At 38.9% G+C, this 18,189-nt stretch overlaps 1 protein-coding gene across 13 annotated transcripts in view; it reads right to left on the bottom strand.

Moving 5' to 3' along the window:
- The window catches only part of LOC136841658 (piggyBac transposable element-derived protein 4-like), a 459,099-nt gene that overhangs the window by 347,719 nt on the left and 93,191 nt on the right, over positions 1 to 18,189 (bottom strand). For 3 of the 13 annotated variants that reach the window (XM_067108805.1, XM_067108804.1, XM_067108806.1), the window contains exon 4: positions 5,989 to 7,833. The exons of the other annotated variants lie outside the window; for them this stretch is intronic. In XM_067108805.1, the coding sequence (XP_066964906.1) occupies positions 6,462 to 7,833 (1,372 nt within the window). In that variant the 3' untranslated portion in view covers positions 5,989 to 6,461. Of the gene's footprint in view, positions 1 to 5,988; positions 7,834 to 18,189 lie in introns of those variants that run through there. 13 annotated transcript variants of the gene reach the window in all.

Here is an 18,189-nt window from a genome sequence, read left to right on the forward strand (position 1 = left end):
ACAACATGTTGTAAGTACCGCCTCCAACTGCCGGAATTCGCGGAACAGAGATGAAATCAACGGGACTCTCACCAACCAGGAACGCTTAGTAATAAAAACGGTGGAACCGGCGGAAGGGATCACCGGACTGATATAAAATTAAAGCAAACATTCAACCGACGGCGGGTTAAGCCGGGAGCAGTAGCAAACACATGGTAAGCAAAAGCTCGATCGCCGGAACACCGCGAACGAGAGTTGAATCAACACCTTTACCATGGAACGCCAGAAATAAAAACGCGGAACCCAAGGAAGATCGACTCTGATATAAGACAAAGAAATCAAATATATATCAACCTGACGGCGGGTTGTCGCACCAGCAACAATTATATATCAAATCTCGACGTAAGGGGTTAAGCCACAAATCAGCAAAACATATGAGAACAGAAGACTCGACTGCCGGAACACCGCGGAACGAGAGAGATGAATCGACAGGACCACCACAAGGGACCGCGGCAATGAAAACCAGCGGAACCTAAGGGAAGATCACCGACTCATATAAGCATTAAAGCAAACATATCAACCCGGATTGCGTTAATACCGGGAACCAGTAACAAGTGTATACAATACAGAGGATGGAAAAGAAACTAGTTAGCAACCCACATATGAGGTAGAGTCCCCTGAAGTCCGTAAACACCATCACTACCGAGGATCCCAAGCCTCTATCGCTAGAGGCCAGGGCATGAAGAGGCAGAACACAACTGAGCTATGGGCAGGTGTACGCCACGCAATCAATTCCTGACTAGAATGACCCAGACGCCGGGAGGCTAATGCGGAGGCAAGGGAGGACCGGGATGATGGGGAGGGGGGGAAGGGCAACTAGGGGTCATGTTCAAGACCCACCTGATCCAAGGAGAGCGGTAAACTAAACATAAAGTCGGCATGGTTGTCACCAGGAACCATCCCTGAGGAGAGCAATCCCTCCACTAGGGAGGACCCAGTTCTTTCACAGAGCGGGTTCCGTTTCATCTACCACTCTGTTGGTCGCGGTCGGAATCTCCCGACTGGCCAGTGAAACAAGAGGAATTTGTTTCTGGTGATAGAAATTACCTTCTCGCTATAATGTGGTTGATTCACAATAAGCTGTAGGTCCCATGCTAGGTAACCAATTGTTCAGCCACGCAAACAAACTCCAATCCTTCAAGGCCCTAGGAGAGCAAGTTAACTGGCTCAGTGGTCTGGTTAAACTAAGATATACTTAACTTAACCAGGGAGGACCCAAGTATCTCCGGGAACATCGGGACCGGCGTCACACCAAGATAGATGACAAGGAATTGACTTAGGGAGGCTAGGGAAGGGGGAAAGCTACAAGGGAAGCGGGCTTAGGCCAGAGAAGAGAAAAAACAGAGACTAGGAAGACGTGTACCCATCTCACCGAAATCCTAAGCCGAACTAGGTAAAGTGATACCCATGTAGGAGAGTCGAAATTGCCCTAACAGGATGGAAAAGGAAGTGGCCTACAACCCCACTCTGACACCTTGCACAGACAGTCTATAAAATACGAAGGGGAGAATGAAAGGGAGTGGGATGTAGAACCAACAGGGAGAGCAATTCCTGTGTCGAAGGCCAGCCAGAACTGTGAAGGTAAGTGGAATGCTAAAATAGCGTGAGGAGACACACCCAAGGGAAACCTCCCACCTCCGAAAAGAAGGCAGGACAATAGGGGTCTCACCCACCACCCAAACAATGGTCGGTGGACGGAACAACAACAGAAACTCCCTCCATCTGCTGATCCCCTGCTCTCACCTAACCTACCCCAGGGTACAAGGGAGAGAGGGAGGCCAAATAGGCTACCAGGAAAGCCTAACCTTGCACTAGGCAGGGCTAGGACAGGGGTGTTAACCAGAAATAATAAATAAATAACCACCATTACTAAATATATACACTAGACATTGATATCGGCTTGTGCTTGGCACGAAGTCAACCGTTAACAAAGCGACAGGAAGAAAACAGATAGACTGTACCCGACGTCATGTAAAATGATAAGATTTAAATATAATAAAACACATCAAGCACAAACATAATAGAAATCTGTTAACACCATATTAATAGGAAAACATCCTGGGGAGATACCTAGGCGGAAAATACTACGGGAACTCCTGGCAACGCTAGAACTCCTATGATGGGAAGTTCTACGTAAATTAACTTTAGAGATATCCCAAGACCCAACCCAGGCAAGACCAATTAGGATGAATCCTATGGGGGAAATGATAAATAATGTAACTGACCAAAAAAAGCCCGAAGAGAATAAGTTGAACGAAGCCACCGCGTCTATTATTGTTGACAAGTACACAGAGCGCCCCAACAAGATTCACGATAATATGTAAATACGATGTAAAACAGCCAAACTTATCATAACAACCCCAAAGAATATGGTACTTAACTGAAACAGTAAAGGTGGTTGACGACACAGTAGCAAAGGCAAATTACACTAAAACACAAGCCACAAACAAAACAGAGATCAAAACGAGGCGAAATGGAATGAGTTCAGATGGCGTTGAGTCGCCACAGGAGCGGGCGGTGAGCGTACGCTGGTATCACGGCCCCCTCGCTCCCGGGATCTTGGACATGGGGATGCTCATCGATGTGGCTCTGTGGTTGTGACTTCTTCACTCACCGTTATACCGACGCCTTCATAGAAGACGTCGATCTAGGGGTAGTAACTCCAGCATTCCTAAAAGCTTTTTTCTCTGGTGTATTTAGCAATATTTATACCTAGAAATTCGAGTTAGAATGGAATTTCACCGGCTGACACGGGGCTGAACTCAGAAAAAATTATTTGAATTGAGAGATGTATTTATAAATAACCATCCACCACCTTTCCCAATTAGAGCTAGAAGATTGTTTAAGTCGCTGAATATACAGTGAACCCCCCATGTTCGTGGGGGATGCGTCCAACACCCCCCCGCGAATAGGTCACATCCGCGAATGCTTAAAACCCCTCTAAAAACACTTAGAACTGCCCATTTTGATAGCTTAAACCAAGAAAAACCCTGTAAAAATGCTTATACCCGAGTATTTGAATAGTTTTATCACAAAAAGTGCATTTATTCATGAAAATTATATGAAAACACAGTAATTAGTGAATATTTCTCAGTGAAAAATACCGCAAATGGGCGAATTTTCTGCGAATGATGGCTAGATATGTTCCACAGAGAAACCTGCGAATGCGTGAGTCCGCGAACCCTGAGAACGCAAATACGGGGGGTTTAGTGTAAATATACGGGTGCCTTTAATAGTAAAATCACCTCCTCCCTGAACAATGAATAAAATGAGAATTTGCACACACCTCAAGTATTTATCAAAAAGTAACTCACACACACCAGAACACCATAGACAACATACAATAGAGCATATAAGTCGAAAAGGTCCACATTACGCAATATATACAGATGGATCTAAATCAGAACACGGAGTAGGAAATGCTGCAGTGTCCCAAGACAAGACTTATCAGTTCTCTCTTCCTAATAATGTTTCTGTATTTACAGCAGAATTGTATGGAATTGCATCAGCCATAAAAATAATTAAAGAATCATCATTCAATAATGTTGTAATTTTGTGACTCGAGAAGCGCTATAGAAGCTATTCAAAGTTACAAATCAAAAAATAATATAGTACAACAAATTCAATTATACAGTATCTCCATAAATTATATAATAAATGGAAAAAATATAGAAATATGTTGGATCCCTGCCCATGTATGGATCAAAGGAAATGAAGATGCAGACAAAGCAGCTAAAGCAGCAACTCACATGACAATATCAAACGTGAATATCCCTGTTACTGATTATGTAACTCGCATAAAAATGGATATCATAAATAAATGGCAATATACATGGGATGAAGAACCTGAAAGTAATAAATTGAAACAAATAAAACCTAACGTTAAAAAATGGAGTTCATCATATCAGAGAGAGAGACATGCACAAGTAATTTTAACACATCTCAGAATAGGCCATACTCGTCTGACACATGGGCACTTAATGAGCAGCCCACATGGCCTGATTCCCGAGTGCTCAGAATGCAGAGTAAGAACAGTCAAACATGAGTTATGTGAATGTCCAAAGTATGACCAACAACGAATTTCTACTTTTGGAAATAGATCAATGAAAGAAATTTTCAGTCGTTCCAATTTTGATGTTCTTGAAGAACTGTAATTTAATAAAATATAAAAATAAGTAAATAATAAAAGCACGAAAACCCAGTTAACATTTGTTGAATTTAAAAAAAAGGGATAAATTTTCAAATCTTGCTTAATTTATATTCTGAATTTTAATATACCATTTTAGTATGTATGTAAGGAAGTCTGAGTAAATGTATTTACAGTATTGTATGTATGTGTTTCAGTATGAGAGGATGTGCCTATATGCAGTTTTTAATTTCATTTTAATTCATTCATCATTAAACCGAATGACCTATTGGGTCCTAGCACTTGGCTTCAGGCCTGGACCTAGTATTTTAATCAAATCCTTCGGGCCAGCCCTATGAGAGCTGAAAGTTAGCTCAGTGGTCTGGTTAAACTACTTTAATAATAATAATAATTCAGCTCCTTCACACTGATGTGAAGTCCTCTCTCGGATTGTGACCATGCCCCTGAAACTTCCTTGTCTTCTAACAGAGCCCCCGATACCAGATCTGATGCATCTGAGTATAATGTGAGGTTGGGGCTCAGAGGGCGTACAGATTTCCCTTCTGCAAATCTTCCTGTCACGAGCCACCACCAAAGGTCCTCCTTGATCTCTGGAGTGACTGGGAAGACAAACTAGTCCGGAAGGGTCTTCCTTTGCCAACTGGCCTTTAGGAAGAACTGTAACACACTCGTGTGTAGTCTCCCTAAAGGGAACAAACTTCTCTATGGATGAGAGGGTGCCCAGCAAACTCATCCACTCGTTGGCCGAGCATGACGGGAGAGAGAGGAAGTTCCGTACTGTCCGGATGCAGGACTCTCTTGTCAGATGGAAAAGCCTGAAAAGTCTGAGAATTGACCTTCATTCCCAAAAATAGAATCGGCTGACTCGGGACTAATTGGGTTTTGTCTAAGTTTATCAACAGGCCCAACTCTTGGGCTAACAGAAGAGTCTTTCTGAGGTCCTCCATGCAACTTAATTCCAATGGGAAGCATACGAGCCAGTTGTCTAGTATAGACAAATCTTGATCACCATGAGCCGTAGCCACTTTGCTAATAGGGCGAGGACATGGGTGAAAAATGACATTTTTATAATAAAATGAAGTTTTATATATACTTACCCAGTAATGACATTAGCCAACAGTTTCTCTTGCCTCGGAAGCTTAAATTAAAAAATTCGCGGGTTAGCGCTTCAACTTAGTGCAGGTGACTGGTCTCGCCCACTAACGAGAGTATCAGGAACTAATCGGCAAACATTCGTCATTACGTTTATGCTTTATATCCATGCGGAGGGGAGGGGGGGCTCTGTACATAATTACTGGGTAAATATATATAACACTTCATTTTATTATAAAAATGTCATTTTTATATATGCAACTTACCCAGTAATTACATTAGCTGATTCCACATTGAAAGGTGGTGGGGAATCATAGACAAATTCTGTTCCCAACCATTAATTCATGTAATGATTTGAGATAATAGATAAGTTGCCAGCATTGGTTACAATGCTTGTAGTTCCTTTTAGTTAAGAGCCTGCAATATAGAACTGCCTCTGGTTGTTGCTCAACTTATCCTGCAGCAGCATGGCAGTAAAGCCAGGAGCGCTTCTACTTAACCCTTTCGTTGCTGATTTACAAATACATACATTTCCCAGCTTTGTGCACATTTTCAATGAAAAATTGAAAATGCTTAAAATTTACTGAAACCAATTTTTATGTTCTAGAACCATTGTATTTTCAGAATTTCACAATATTTTTAATTGGATATATAATTTTCTGACTTAAATCATTTGATAAAAGGGTAAAAATAAAGAGAAATAGCACAAATTCTTTTTCTTAGATGACTTTATTAATTTCACCAATAATCCTCTAGCAAATTCATCAATGTCTCACACTTTATTTTCCACATTGGCAACGTTTTTTGTACACTTTAAAGGTATGATATGTCTCAAAACATGGAATGATACAAAGAGGTGGTTTTTCAACACACTGATCACAAAAATAGGTTGTCTGCTTTCTCTTACATTCTCCTTTACCTTTCTTCAAGCAATTCTTTGGCAAGATAGAGCATACAATACATTGGGGTTTGTGGTTTTTGTCAACATACTGTGCTGGAAAATGCCTTTCAGTCAGTCTAGATTCCATAGGATTTGAATACCTACCCCTTCTTTGAGTTTTGCTCCCCTTATACCCTTCTAACAAAGTGTTAATAATTTTTTCCCTGAATTTTTTTTTATCAAGCTTGGCAGTGGGATTCTGAATATTATAACATATGTTTGAGTTTACTAATGCTGCCTCAACTATAAAGTGCCAGATGGGTTGGTACCATTTCTGGCTCTTTTTTTTAATATGGTATGTTGAACAAAGTTGATCAAACTTATCAACTCCTCCATATACTTATTATATTCTACATGAACGCAGGGCTTATCAATTTCTCTGTCACCTTCCTTTGAATGAATTTTCACTTTATATGTACCTACTGTTCCAAAACTAGACAGTAAATTAAACCTGGTTGTGTCTTGCCAAGAACAAGCAAGCATTTTACCATCACTTCTCACCCATGTTACTGGTAAAGCTCCCTTTTTCACAGTTATTTGTTTCATTTCAGATGGCAGACCCTTCCTATTTATCCTAACTGTTCCACAAGCTAAAGTTTTTTTCTCAAGTAGTTTGTCATAAAGATCCACACTGTTATAAAAACTGTCCATGTAAATAGTATGACCTTTGTTTTCATAACCCTCTAACAAAGACAAAACAACATGAGTACCCAACCCCTCTGATGGCTGATGTGCAGAATCCTTCCCAGTAGGCCTATATACATTAAATTTAAGCAGGTAACCTGTATGTGCATCTGTCATTGACCATACCTTTATTCCCCATTCAGTTGAAGCCTCTGATGGTAAATATTGTTTGAAAAATAGCCTACCTTTAAATTTAATCATGTTTTCATCAATACTGATTTCTTTATTGCTTACATAGTACTTCCCATATAAATCTTTTACCATATCTAGTATTGGCCTGATCTTAGATAGTCTATCGTTTCCATCTTTCTTATCATTATCACTAAAATGAATAGCTGATCTAATCAACTGATACTTATCCCTTGAAAAAACTTCTCTGAAGCCAGGGGTATCAAATAAAAAGCTACTTTCACTAAAGTAACTTTCAATTGTGGGTTTATGAAGTATACCCATTGCTATTTCAATAGCAACAACAGCTTTTATATCATCAGAAGTTACATCTGACCACTGGTGGTATCTTGATCTTCTTGGCAAAGGATGTTTTGTAGCTATCATTGATTTAAAATACTTATTAGTTTCTTTTGCAACATGTTCATAAATTTTTTCTGGAAAAAATCTTGTGAAACATTCATAAGGATTTAAGTTTTCAAAATCAATTACCTTATGGGAAGCTGTGTAATCAAAAACATTACCTAATTGAATGGGGTTATTACTATTATCAATTTTATTCCAATACAATGAATTTGAGGTTGATGAGCATGTTGCTGGAACGTCTTCATCCATGTCATCTTCATCAGTGGTATTATCATCATCATCATCATCATTTGGTGTAGGATCGTCTATATCTGACCCAAATTCTGAATCAGGTCCAAATAAAATGTCATCAATTTCTTCCAAAGATAACTCACGAGAAGTAGAGGCCATCTTATACCTATAAAAGAAAAGGAAAAAAATAATTACTACTAAGGTTAGGCTATGCCCAGAGTTAACAGGAAAAATTAACCCTTTAACGCTGACTGGATGTATTTTACGCCGACAAAAGTTGTCTGTCGGGTGCCGAGTGGACGTAAAACATGCCGACTACAAAAAGTTTTTTTAAATATTCGCGGAAAAATACTTATAGGCCTCGTTTGCAAAAAATTTTAAATCACGCGCCTTGAGGGATGCTGGGAGTTCACGGATCACGCTGTTGTTTTGTTTACAAGTGTGACCCAGCTGCGCATGATGTATTAATTTCTTTCTTATCCCAAAAGAAAGCATCAGCTAACTCTGCTGAAAATCTCAGAAATTCTTTAGTCACTTTGTTGTAATTTTTGCACTGTTTTCTATTAGCCTTTACATAAAGTTTTATATATGAAAATGTGCGCAATTTCATGTAGAATACAGGAAAAAATAACTCATGGTTGTAGCTTTTATCAATTTTGACATATTTTCATATAAACCATAAGTGCCAAAATTTCAACCTTCGGTCAACTTTGACTCAACCGAAATGGTCGAAAAATGCAATTGTAAGCTAAAACTCTTACATTCTAGTAATATTCAATCATTTACCTTCATTTTGCAACAAACGAGAAGTCTCTAGCACAATATTTTGATTTATGGTGAATTTTTGAAAAAAAATTTTCCTTACGTCCGCACGCACTAACTCTGCTGAAAATCTCAGAAATTCTTTAGCCACTTTATTGTAATTTTTGCACCATTTTATATTAGCCGTTACATAAAGTTTTATATATGAAAATGTGCGCAATTTCATGTAGAATACAACAAATAATAACTCATGGTTGGAGCTTTTATCAGTTTTAAAATATTTTCATATAAATCACGGTAAGTGCCGAAATTTCAACCTTCGGTCAACTTTGACTCGACCGAAATGGTAGAAAAATGCAATTGTAAGCTAAAACTCTTACATTCTAGTAATATTCAATCATTTACCTCAATTTTGCAACAAACGAGAAGTCTCTAGCACAATATTTCAATTTATGGTGAATTTTTGAAAAAAAACTTTTCCTTACCTCTGCGCTCGCTAACTCTGCTGAAAAGCTCAGAATTTCTTTAGTCACTTTGTCGTAATTTTTGCACCATTTTATATTAGCCGTTACATAAAATTTTATATATGAAAATGTGCAAAATTTCATGTAGAATACAATAAAAAATAACTCATAGTTGTTAGCTTTTATCAATTTTGAAATATTTTCATATAAATCACGATAAGTACCAAAATTTCAACCTTTGATCAATTTTGACTCAACCGAAATGGTCGAAAAATGCAATTGTAAACTAAAACTCTTACATTCTAGTAATATTCAATCATTTACCTTCATTTTGCAACAAACGGGAAGTCTCTAGCACAATATTTCGATTTATGGTGAATTTAAAAAAAAAACAATTTTTTTACGTCCTCGCATTACGAATTCATGCATCATTTTGTGATAATATTTTCTGTGTTGCTTTGATCGTTTTACAATTTGTTATATACCAAAATCATCACAATTTAGTGTACAATACAACGAAAAAAAATAACTCATTAGCTTTAACAGCACGATTTGTATACAATTATATATGAAATTTTTTTCGCGGTCATATATTCCAATATATATATGATGATATTTTTTTTCATTTCTGATGGTTGCATACTAAACTTCAGGCAATGACAAAGAAAGGAGCCAAATATGAACTCTTAATCTTAAAAACTAAGCATGCTGTGATTTCTTGAAAAAAACGTTGGCATACGGCAGACACTTTTGTAAATAGAGGCTCGGCGTTTAAGGGTTAAAGCAACAAAGTCAGGTGACTAATCAAAACAAAGCAATTTCGAGTACTTTGCCAATAGTATATTATATATTTGATTTTATTACTAAATGTAAGGTTTATTCTATTGAAAAACGAGAATTTAGCTACAAATTTGATCTCATATCGTAAAAACAAAGAAGGGTCCGATAGCCAGCCAAAGCAGCTAGCCTACAAGACAGCTGACGTATGTAAACAAAACCTCTGGTTTACAAAAACAAAGCTTCTTTTTTCTAAATGTGCTTGTCATTTGACTATTGTTCATTTACTTAACCCTTAAACGCCGACTGGACATATCGTACGTCGACTAAAATTGTCTGTTGGGTGCCGAGTGGACGTACCGTACGTCGACTACAAAAAATTTCAACCTTTGGTCAACTTTGACTCGACCGAAATGGTTGAAAACCGCAATTGTAAGCTAAAACTCTTAACATTCTAGTAATATTCAGTCACGTACCTTCATTTTGCAACAAATTGGAAGTCTCTAGCACAATATTTCGATTTATAGTGAATTTTTGAAAAAAACTTTTTCCTTTCATCCGCGCAGTAACTTGGCCGAAAATTTCAGACATTCTTTCGTCATTTTGTCGTAATGTTTGCACCGGTTTATATTAGTCATTACAGAAAGTTTTATATATGGAAATGTGCGTAATTTCATGTAGAGTACAATAGAAAATAACTCATGGTTGTAGCTTCTATCAGTTTTGAAATATTTCCATTTAAATCACGATAAGTGCCAAAATTTCAACCTTTGGTCAAATTTAACTCGACCGAAATGGTCGAAAAACGCAATTGTAAGCTAAAACTCTTAACATTCTAGTAATATTCAGTCAGGTACCTTCATTTTGCAACAAATTGGAAGTCTCTAGCACAATATTTTGATTTATGGTGAATTTTTGAAAAAACTTTTCCCTTATGTCCGCGCACGGGAACTCTGCCGAACATCTCAGAAATTCTTTCGTCACTTTGTCGTAATGTTTGCACTAGTTTATATTAGTCGTTACATAAAGTTTTATATATGGAAATGTGCGCAATTTCATGTAGAATACAACAGAAAATAACTCATGGTTGTATCTTTTATCAGTTTTGAAATATTTTCACACAAATCATGATAAGTGCCAAAATTTCAACCTTCGGTCAACTTTAATTCGACCGAAATGATCGAAAAATGCAATTGTAAGCTAAAACTCTTACATTCTAGTAATATTCAATCATGTACCTTCATTTTGCAACAAACTGGAAGTCTCTAGCACAATATTTCGATTTATGGTGAATTTTTGAAAAAAAAAAAAAAAAAAAACACCTTTTTCCTTACGTCCGCGCGTGGTAACTCAGCCGAACATCTCGGAAATTCTTTCGTCACTGCACCGTTTTATATTAGTCATTTCATAAAGTTTTATATATGAAAATGTGCGCAATTTCATGTAGAATACAACAGAAAATAACTCATGGTTGTATCTTTTATCAGTTTTGAAATATTTTCATACAAATCATTATAAGTGCCAAAATTTCAACCTTCGGTCAACTTTAACTTGACCGAAATGATCGAAAAATGCAATTGTAAGCTAAAACTCTTACATTCTAGTAATATTCAATCATGTACCTTCATTTTGCAATAAACTGGAAGTCTCTAGCACAATATTTCGATTTATGGTGAATTTTTGAAAAAAAACTTTTCCTTACCTCCGCGCAGTAACTCGGCCGAACATCTCAGAAATTCTTTCGTCAGTTTGTCGTAATGTTTGCACCGTTTTATTTTAGTCATTACATAAAGTTTTATACATGGAAATGTGCGCAATTTCATGTAGAATACAACAAAAAATTATTTATGGTTGCAGCTTTTATCAGTTTTGAAATATTTTCATATAAATCATGACAAATAGAAAAAATTCTACCTTCGGTCAACTTTAACTCGACCAAAATGGTCGAAAACTGCAATTGTAAGCTAAACCCCTTACAGTCTAGTAATATTCAATCAATTACCTTCACTTTGCAACAAACGGGAAGTCTCTAGCACAATATTTCGATTTATGGTGAATTTTTGAAAAAAAAACTTTTTCTTGCCTCTGTGCGTTACAAATTCATGCATCATTTTGTGATAATATTTTCTCTGTGTTGCTTTGATCATTTTACAATTTGTTATATACCAAAATCATTGCAATTTAGTGTACAATAAAAGAAAAAAAAAATAACTCGTTAGCTTTAACCGGGTTGCTCACAGCGCGATTTGTATACAATTATATGAATTTTTTTTCGCACTGTCATATATTTCAATATTTATGATATTTTTTTAATTTCTGATGGTTGCATACTAAACTTAAGGCAATGACCAAAAAAGGAGCCAAAAATGAACTCTTGACCTTAAAAACTAAGCGTGCTGTTTTTTTTGAAAAAAAAAAAAAAAAAAAAAAAAAAAAATCCGCTTCGGCGCTAACTCCCGAATGCCGCTGGCATACGACAGACACTTTTGTAAATAGAGGCTCGGCGTTAGAGGGTTAAGTAAATATGTATATCAGTATCTGGAAACACCATTATCTGTCACATTTTGAAATTCATTCACGATGAAATACGTATATATTTGTGTAATTGTCATGGCAACCCTTCAGATCCTAATGTAAATAAACTTTCACTTTCCGTAAGGGAACTTTGGCTAGCATTATATGACGATAAATCCATGAATAATATTGATTTATATAGCAAAATACATATGCTGCTATTGTAAAATATGGATATATATCATGATTTCATGATGACAGCGTAAAAGTAACAAAAACTTACCAAATTCAGTAAATGACTTGAGAGAAGTTTGAAGAGCGTCTAAGCCAGTGAGTAGTTCATAAAATCAGCAACAGATGGCAGTACCTAGAAGCCAAATACGTCGTCCGGAAGAGGCACTTAGCATAAAATTTCTCATGTGATGCAGAGAAAAGTCATTCTCCGCAGCGAAGACGCAGGCATCTATGGCGACTATTGTCGTTCTCCGCAGCGAAAGGGTTACGTGGAACACTTCGCAGCGAAGGAGTACTCCGTTGGCTGACGAAGTAAAAGATTAAGCTTTGCGACGAAGGTGTACACCAGTGGCCAACAAAGCATACATAATTGCCCTTGCCCTGGGTGCAGTACCAAGACCCAGCCACTGACAGTGATGGGTGCTCCAGGTAAATTGTAACCTCCGGCTCTCACAAGTCTCTGCATTTTACTACAAGGTGAATAGATAGCAGGAGAGATTCCTATGCTTCCTTCTACAATGCCATGCCAGTTACTAATAATGATCACATGGTACTGCAAGAATCTAACACTGTTTAAATTTTCTTTGAAAGGTGAGTAGTGACAATCGGTTACACTTCCCGAAGGACAATTGTTGAATGGACGTCTGGGGCATACACTGCCTGAAAACTAAGGAGGCAGAAGCTGTTCTGCCATCCTTAGCCTCCCTAAAAAGGAGCAAAATGCTTTCCTACTTCTCAGAGTGTCTTGGAGAAGGTTGATTATATACTGGACGTCAGGGGCACAGTGCCTGAAAGCAATGAGGGGAGGTTGTACTGATGTGTCTAGCTTCCACTGAAACTAGGCCAATAGCTCTCCAGAAACTAAGAGCATCGTCAGAAAAAAACAAGTCCGATCACAAGAGAGGACCATACGTTCTTAGACGGAGGGTGCTAAAACACTAAAGGTCATGAAAACCTCCTATGCTTCCAAACCTGCTGAGGTCATACTGTAAAACTCCAACAGAAAATGAGCTTCCAACTGTTCTCCAGAGCCAGGGATGAAGGACAATTGGCGTTAGACCACTGGAAGCTGGCGCTGGGTGTACTGAGCTAGTGCCAGGCTGTGGGTGGGGCCAGCAGAGCTGGTCGTTGGCTAACTAATTGGTCAGGAGCTGGTGGGCTCTCCTAGAAGCTTGGGGTAGAGCTGGCACCCGGCTGTAGCTGGCGCCAAGTGAGGTGAAAGTCAGGTGAGGATAAAATAACTTGGGCTGATGGGTGCTCATGGGAGCCTGGAGCCCAATCCCTGGGTGTCAAAACCTTCCTCTCTTCCATAAGTTCTTGAGAGAGAGAGAGAAAGAATGGATCCAGGTCAAGGAAGGGTCTTCAATCTCAGTAAAAATTCCTATATTTCTGAAGTTATCAGAAAGACATGGCTGTCCTGATGAACTTTCCGATCCCAACAAGCTCTTAAATAAAACTGGAGAGATCTCATGTGAAGTCTCCCTAGTCTTGCGAATTTCTCCAGAGACGTCAACATCCCCAAAAGATTCATCCACTGGGTGGTGGAGCAAAAATGAAGCGATAGGAAGAGGTCTACCTTCCTCACACAGTCTTCCACTCTTCTGAGTGACGGAGAAGCCCGAAAACTCAGAGTCTATCAGAACTCCCAAATAAAGAATCTTCTGAGTGGGAGTCATTTGTGACTTCTCAAAGTTCATTGTTAGTCCTAATTCCTGGGTCAAGAGAAGAGTTTTGTAAGCCCTTCGTGCATTGATTCTTCGTAGGTGATCGAATTAGCCAATCGTCCAGACAAAGTGAGATCCTCACTCCCACTAAATGTAGCCAACCCGCCACAGGATTCAACACTCAAGTAAAGACTTGTGGGGCCTTGGGAAGACTTAAACAAAGTGCTCGAAATTGAAGGATCTGGTCCTCGAAAACGAAACATAGGCATTTCCTCGAATCCAGGTGAGCCGGAATATGGAAATAAGCATCCTGCATGTCCAGGGATATCTGTATTTTTCACTGATTCTATTGCCTTTTTGTTCAGAAGAGAGGACATTTCCTTCGACAAGGCTCAATGCTTCTCCTAGCAGATGGAGTAAGCTGTCAATACGGCAGGAGTGTTGGTCAATGGCGGATTCTTCTTGAAGGGGATAGAGTATCCCTCTTTTAAAAACTTTGACTAACCACTGATCCGCTCCTCTTTTGCTCCATCTCTCCCAAAAGAGACGAAGCCTGACCCCCACAGGAGCATGAAGGACTAAATCCTCACTTGCGAGAGGAAGACCTTGCGGAAACAAATGCTGTTTATCCAGAGGGGAAAGCAGGAGGGCCGATTTCTGTGGGGTCGAAACCCTTCGCTGTAAACAAGACCCACAGTTCGCGCATCTTCAGGACGCCCATGACATACAGGACAGCTACTTCAAGCGATCCATCTCTGACGGCTCTACCTGCGCAAGAGAGAAAATTCTCCAGGTCTGCAGCTTCAGCACACAAGGAAGGAGATTCTTGAAGCTTTTTGGAGACTGCTCCCATACACCAGTCGAGAAAACTCAACACCCTGAAGGCCTTAAAAATACTCTTCAACAGGTGATCCATCTCCTGAGCTGAAAAGAACGTTTTGGTCGATGTGAGAGCCGATCTCTGTGCCGAGTCAATAAGTGCAGAAACGTCCCTCCGAGAGGAGTCAGGCACTCCCAGGGAAGGAGCTTCTCCCGTTGAATACAAGTACCGCCTACGTGAGAGATGAGTGAGGGAAAACACTAAAACAGGCCCTTCCTTGATCCCTCTTGTCAGAAAGCCATTCCTCTACTTGGCGAAGAGCTTTCTTCGAAGATTTAGAAAGAACCATCTTAGTAAGACTAGTCATGTAAGATGAGCCTGAAGAAGAAGGAGAGGACGGAGTGAAAAAATCCGGGAACTGCTGAAGAAGGCACTTAATACTTTCCTGTCCAATTGATGTAATATTACGCAATACCCCCCTTCTTTTCTGACCGACGTAATTTTATGTAAAATTTACCGACATTTTTAAATACGTGTGGTAGGGGTAAATTTTTTTATTTTCGGACAGTTGGTGGTTTCCATAGGCTAAAGCATACCTTGGACCGTGTAACTCAGGCATCAATACGCCAGGCAAGCAGTTCCTATACTGCGCATGCGCAAATCCCTGGCATAGTAAATTTCTCACAATGAAATCAGCTGATCCTACCCACGCTTCTCTCTCGTATCTTACATTTTTTTTATAAAATGTAGGATTACATTATTGGAAACACTCTGTTTCGTACCCTCTTTTTCTATAAAATTTTTAGTTCCTCTACTGTGCATGCGCAAATCCATGGCGTAGTAAAATTCTCACAATGACATCAGCTGATCCCACCCATGCAGGCCTGACAGGCCACACTTCTGTCAGAGACCATGCGTACGAGGTTGGGTAAACACGTGTGGCTGTTTACATACAGCGACGTCAATCGAGAACAGTTTCCAACATGCTTTCGCAAAGTTTTTACGGTAAAACTAGCGGAAAACGCGTTAGTGCATCACATAAGAGACGTCTGGATTCTAGGCAGGGCTCTGAATCTCATTTTTCATATATTATTATATATATCGATATTTAGAGAATTTTGTTCGCTTTCTCATAAAAAATAATTCATTCGCCTAACTGTTATAGCTTTTGAGCTACGAACAATAATGTTGACAACGGTAACATTTTTTTTCGTTTCGAACAGCTTATAACGTCAAAATGAAACTGTTGCCGTTACCAAAGCCATTTTTCTTAACTCTCACTTTATTCCTCAACCTTTCCTCTACATTTTTGTATATTTACAAAGTAATTTCTATGAAAAATATCTGAGCTAGGGCTCTTTAAAAAAAATGTCTAGCGATAATTCTCACCGTATGCCGGGCAGCGCGCTCTGTTTCTTACCCTATTTTCTATCAATTTTTCACCAACTGGACTTATTCGTTTTTCATTCTTTTATATATCGATATTTAGAGAATTTTCTTGGCTTTCTCATAAAAAATAATTCATTTGCCTAACTGTTATAGTTTTTGAGCTATGAACAATAATGTTGACAACGGTAACTTTTTTTTTCGTTGATCAACTTATAATGTCAAAATGATACTGTTGCCATTACCAAAGCCATTTTTCTTAACTCTCCCTTTATTCTTCAACTTTTCCTCTACATTTTCGTATATTTACAAAGTAATTTCTATGAAAAATAACCGAGATAGGGCTCTTCAAAAAAGATTTTTTGTAGCGATAATTCTCACCATACGCTGGGCAGAGCGCTCTGTTTCTTACCCTCTTTTCTATCAATTTTTTCACCAACTGGTCTTATTCGTTTTTCATTGTTTTATATGTCAATATTTAGAGAATTACGTTGGCTTTTTCATAAAAAATAATTCATTCGCCTAACTGTTATAGCTTTTGAGCTACGAACAATAATGTTGACGACGGTAACATTTTTTTTCGTTTCGATCAATTTATAACGTCAAAATGAAACTGTTGCCGTTACCAAAGCCATTTTTCTTGACTTTCCCTTTATTCTTCAACTTTTCCTCTACATTTTCGTATATTTACAGAGTAATTTCTATGAAAAATAACCGAGATAGGGCTCTTCAAAAAAAATTTTTTCTAGCGATAATTCTCACCGTAGGCCGGGCAGAGCGCTCTGTTTCTCACCCTCTTTTCTATCAATTTTTTCACCAACTGGACTTATCTGTTTTCCATTGTTTTATATGTCAATATTTAGGGAATTTTGTTGGCTTTCTCATAAAAAATAATTCATTCGTCTGACTTTCATAGTTTTTGGGTTACGAACGAAAATATAAAAGTAAAGAATTTTTTTTTTCGTAAAATAACTCACATTTTTTCGTATTTAGAGGGCTGGGACCCTTATTCTGACTATTCCACCATAAAATATAAACATTTAGAAAAAAAGGACAGCAAAATGAACGTTGTTGGCATAAAATTTCTATTTTTGCTGAATTTTCGAAATAATTATTTTTTCACGCTATCGAGTGCTCCCAGACACAATTGGGGCTAATGTACCCTCAGTGATGTGATAACTAAACAGATAGGAAAGGGTTAAGGAGTGCCGCATACGGTGCAGCAGACGTATCCTGCTCCTCTTCTTCCTCACTAGAAGAAATCAGAGATGTCATCAAATCTGATCCAGGGGCAGTCTGAGCTGCAGGTTTCTGTAAAAGATATAAAGAATATTATCCAGTTTTTTGTTACAAAGGTTCGAGTGCTGTGTCCAAAGCAGAAGAAGGCTTATCTGAAGCTGTAAGGTGCTTGGAAACTTGATGAGGTTCAAGCGTTATCAGAAGTTCGGCAGCTTCAGGGTGCTACGACGAAAGAGAACATCCGACCCTCCCAGGGCGCCTGACCGCATCAGGGAGCTTGGCCACATCAGGGCACTCGGTTGCATCAGGGCACTTGGCTGCAACATGGCGCTTGGCTGCTACAGGATACTTGTCTGCTTCAAGGCGATCAACATGACATCCCAACGAAACAGGATGTTCCGAGGAAACGGCGCTTCACGAAACCTGGAGCTGTTTGCCCGAGAGGTCTAGAGAGCTAGAACCTCGCTCCTGGAGCTGAGGAGAGGAAAGCTGCTCGCTCGAGAGGTGTAGAGAGCTAGAACCTCGCTCCTGGTGCTGAGGAGAGGAGAAAAACGCTCTGGAGTGTCCCACTTGCTGCACAAAGGTTGAGGACTGAAGGAGGGCTCCCTCATTCTCTTGTAAGGGAGATGTGGGGACTGATCTTTACCCGAGAAGTGTCTCTG

The sequence above is a fragment of the Macrobrachium rosenbergii genome, chromosome 9, assembly GCF_040412425.1.
Source record: "Macrobrachium rosenbergii isolate ZJJX-2024 chromosome 9, ASM4041242v1, whole genome shotgun sequence".
NCBI classification, from domain to species: domain Eukaryota; kingdom Metazoa; phylum Arthropoda; class Malacostraca; order Decapoda; family Palaemonidae; genus Macrobrachium; species Macrobrachium rosenbergii.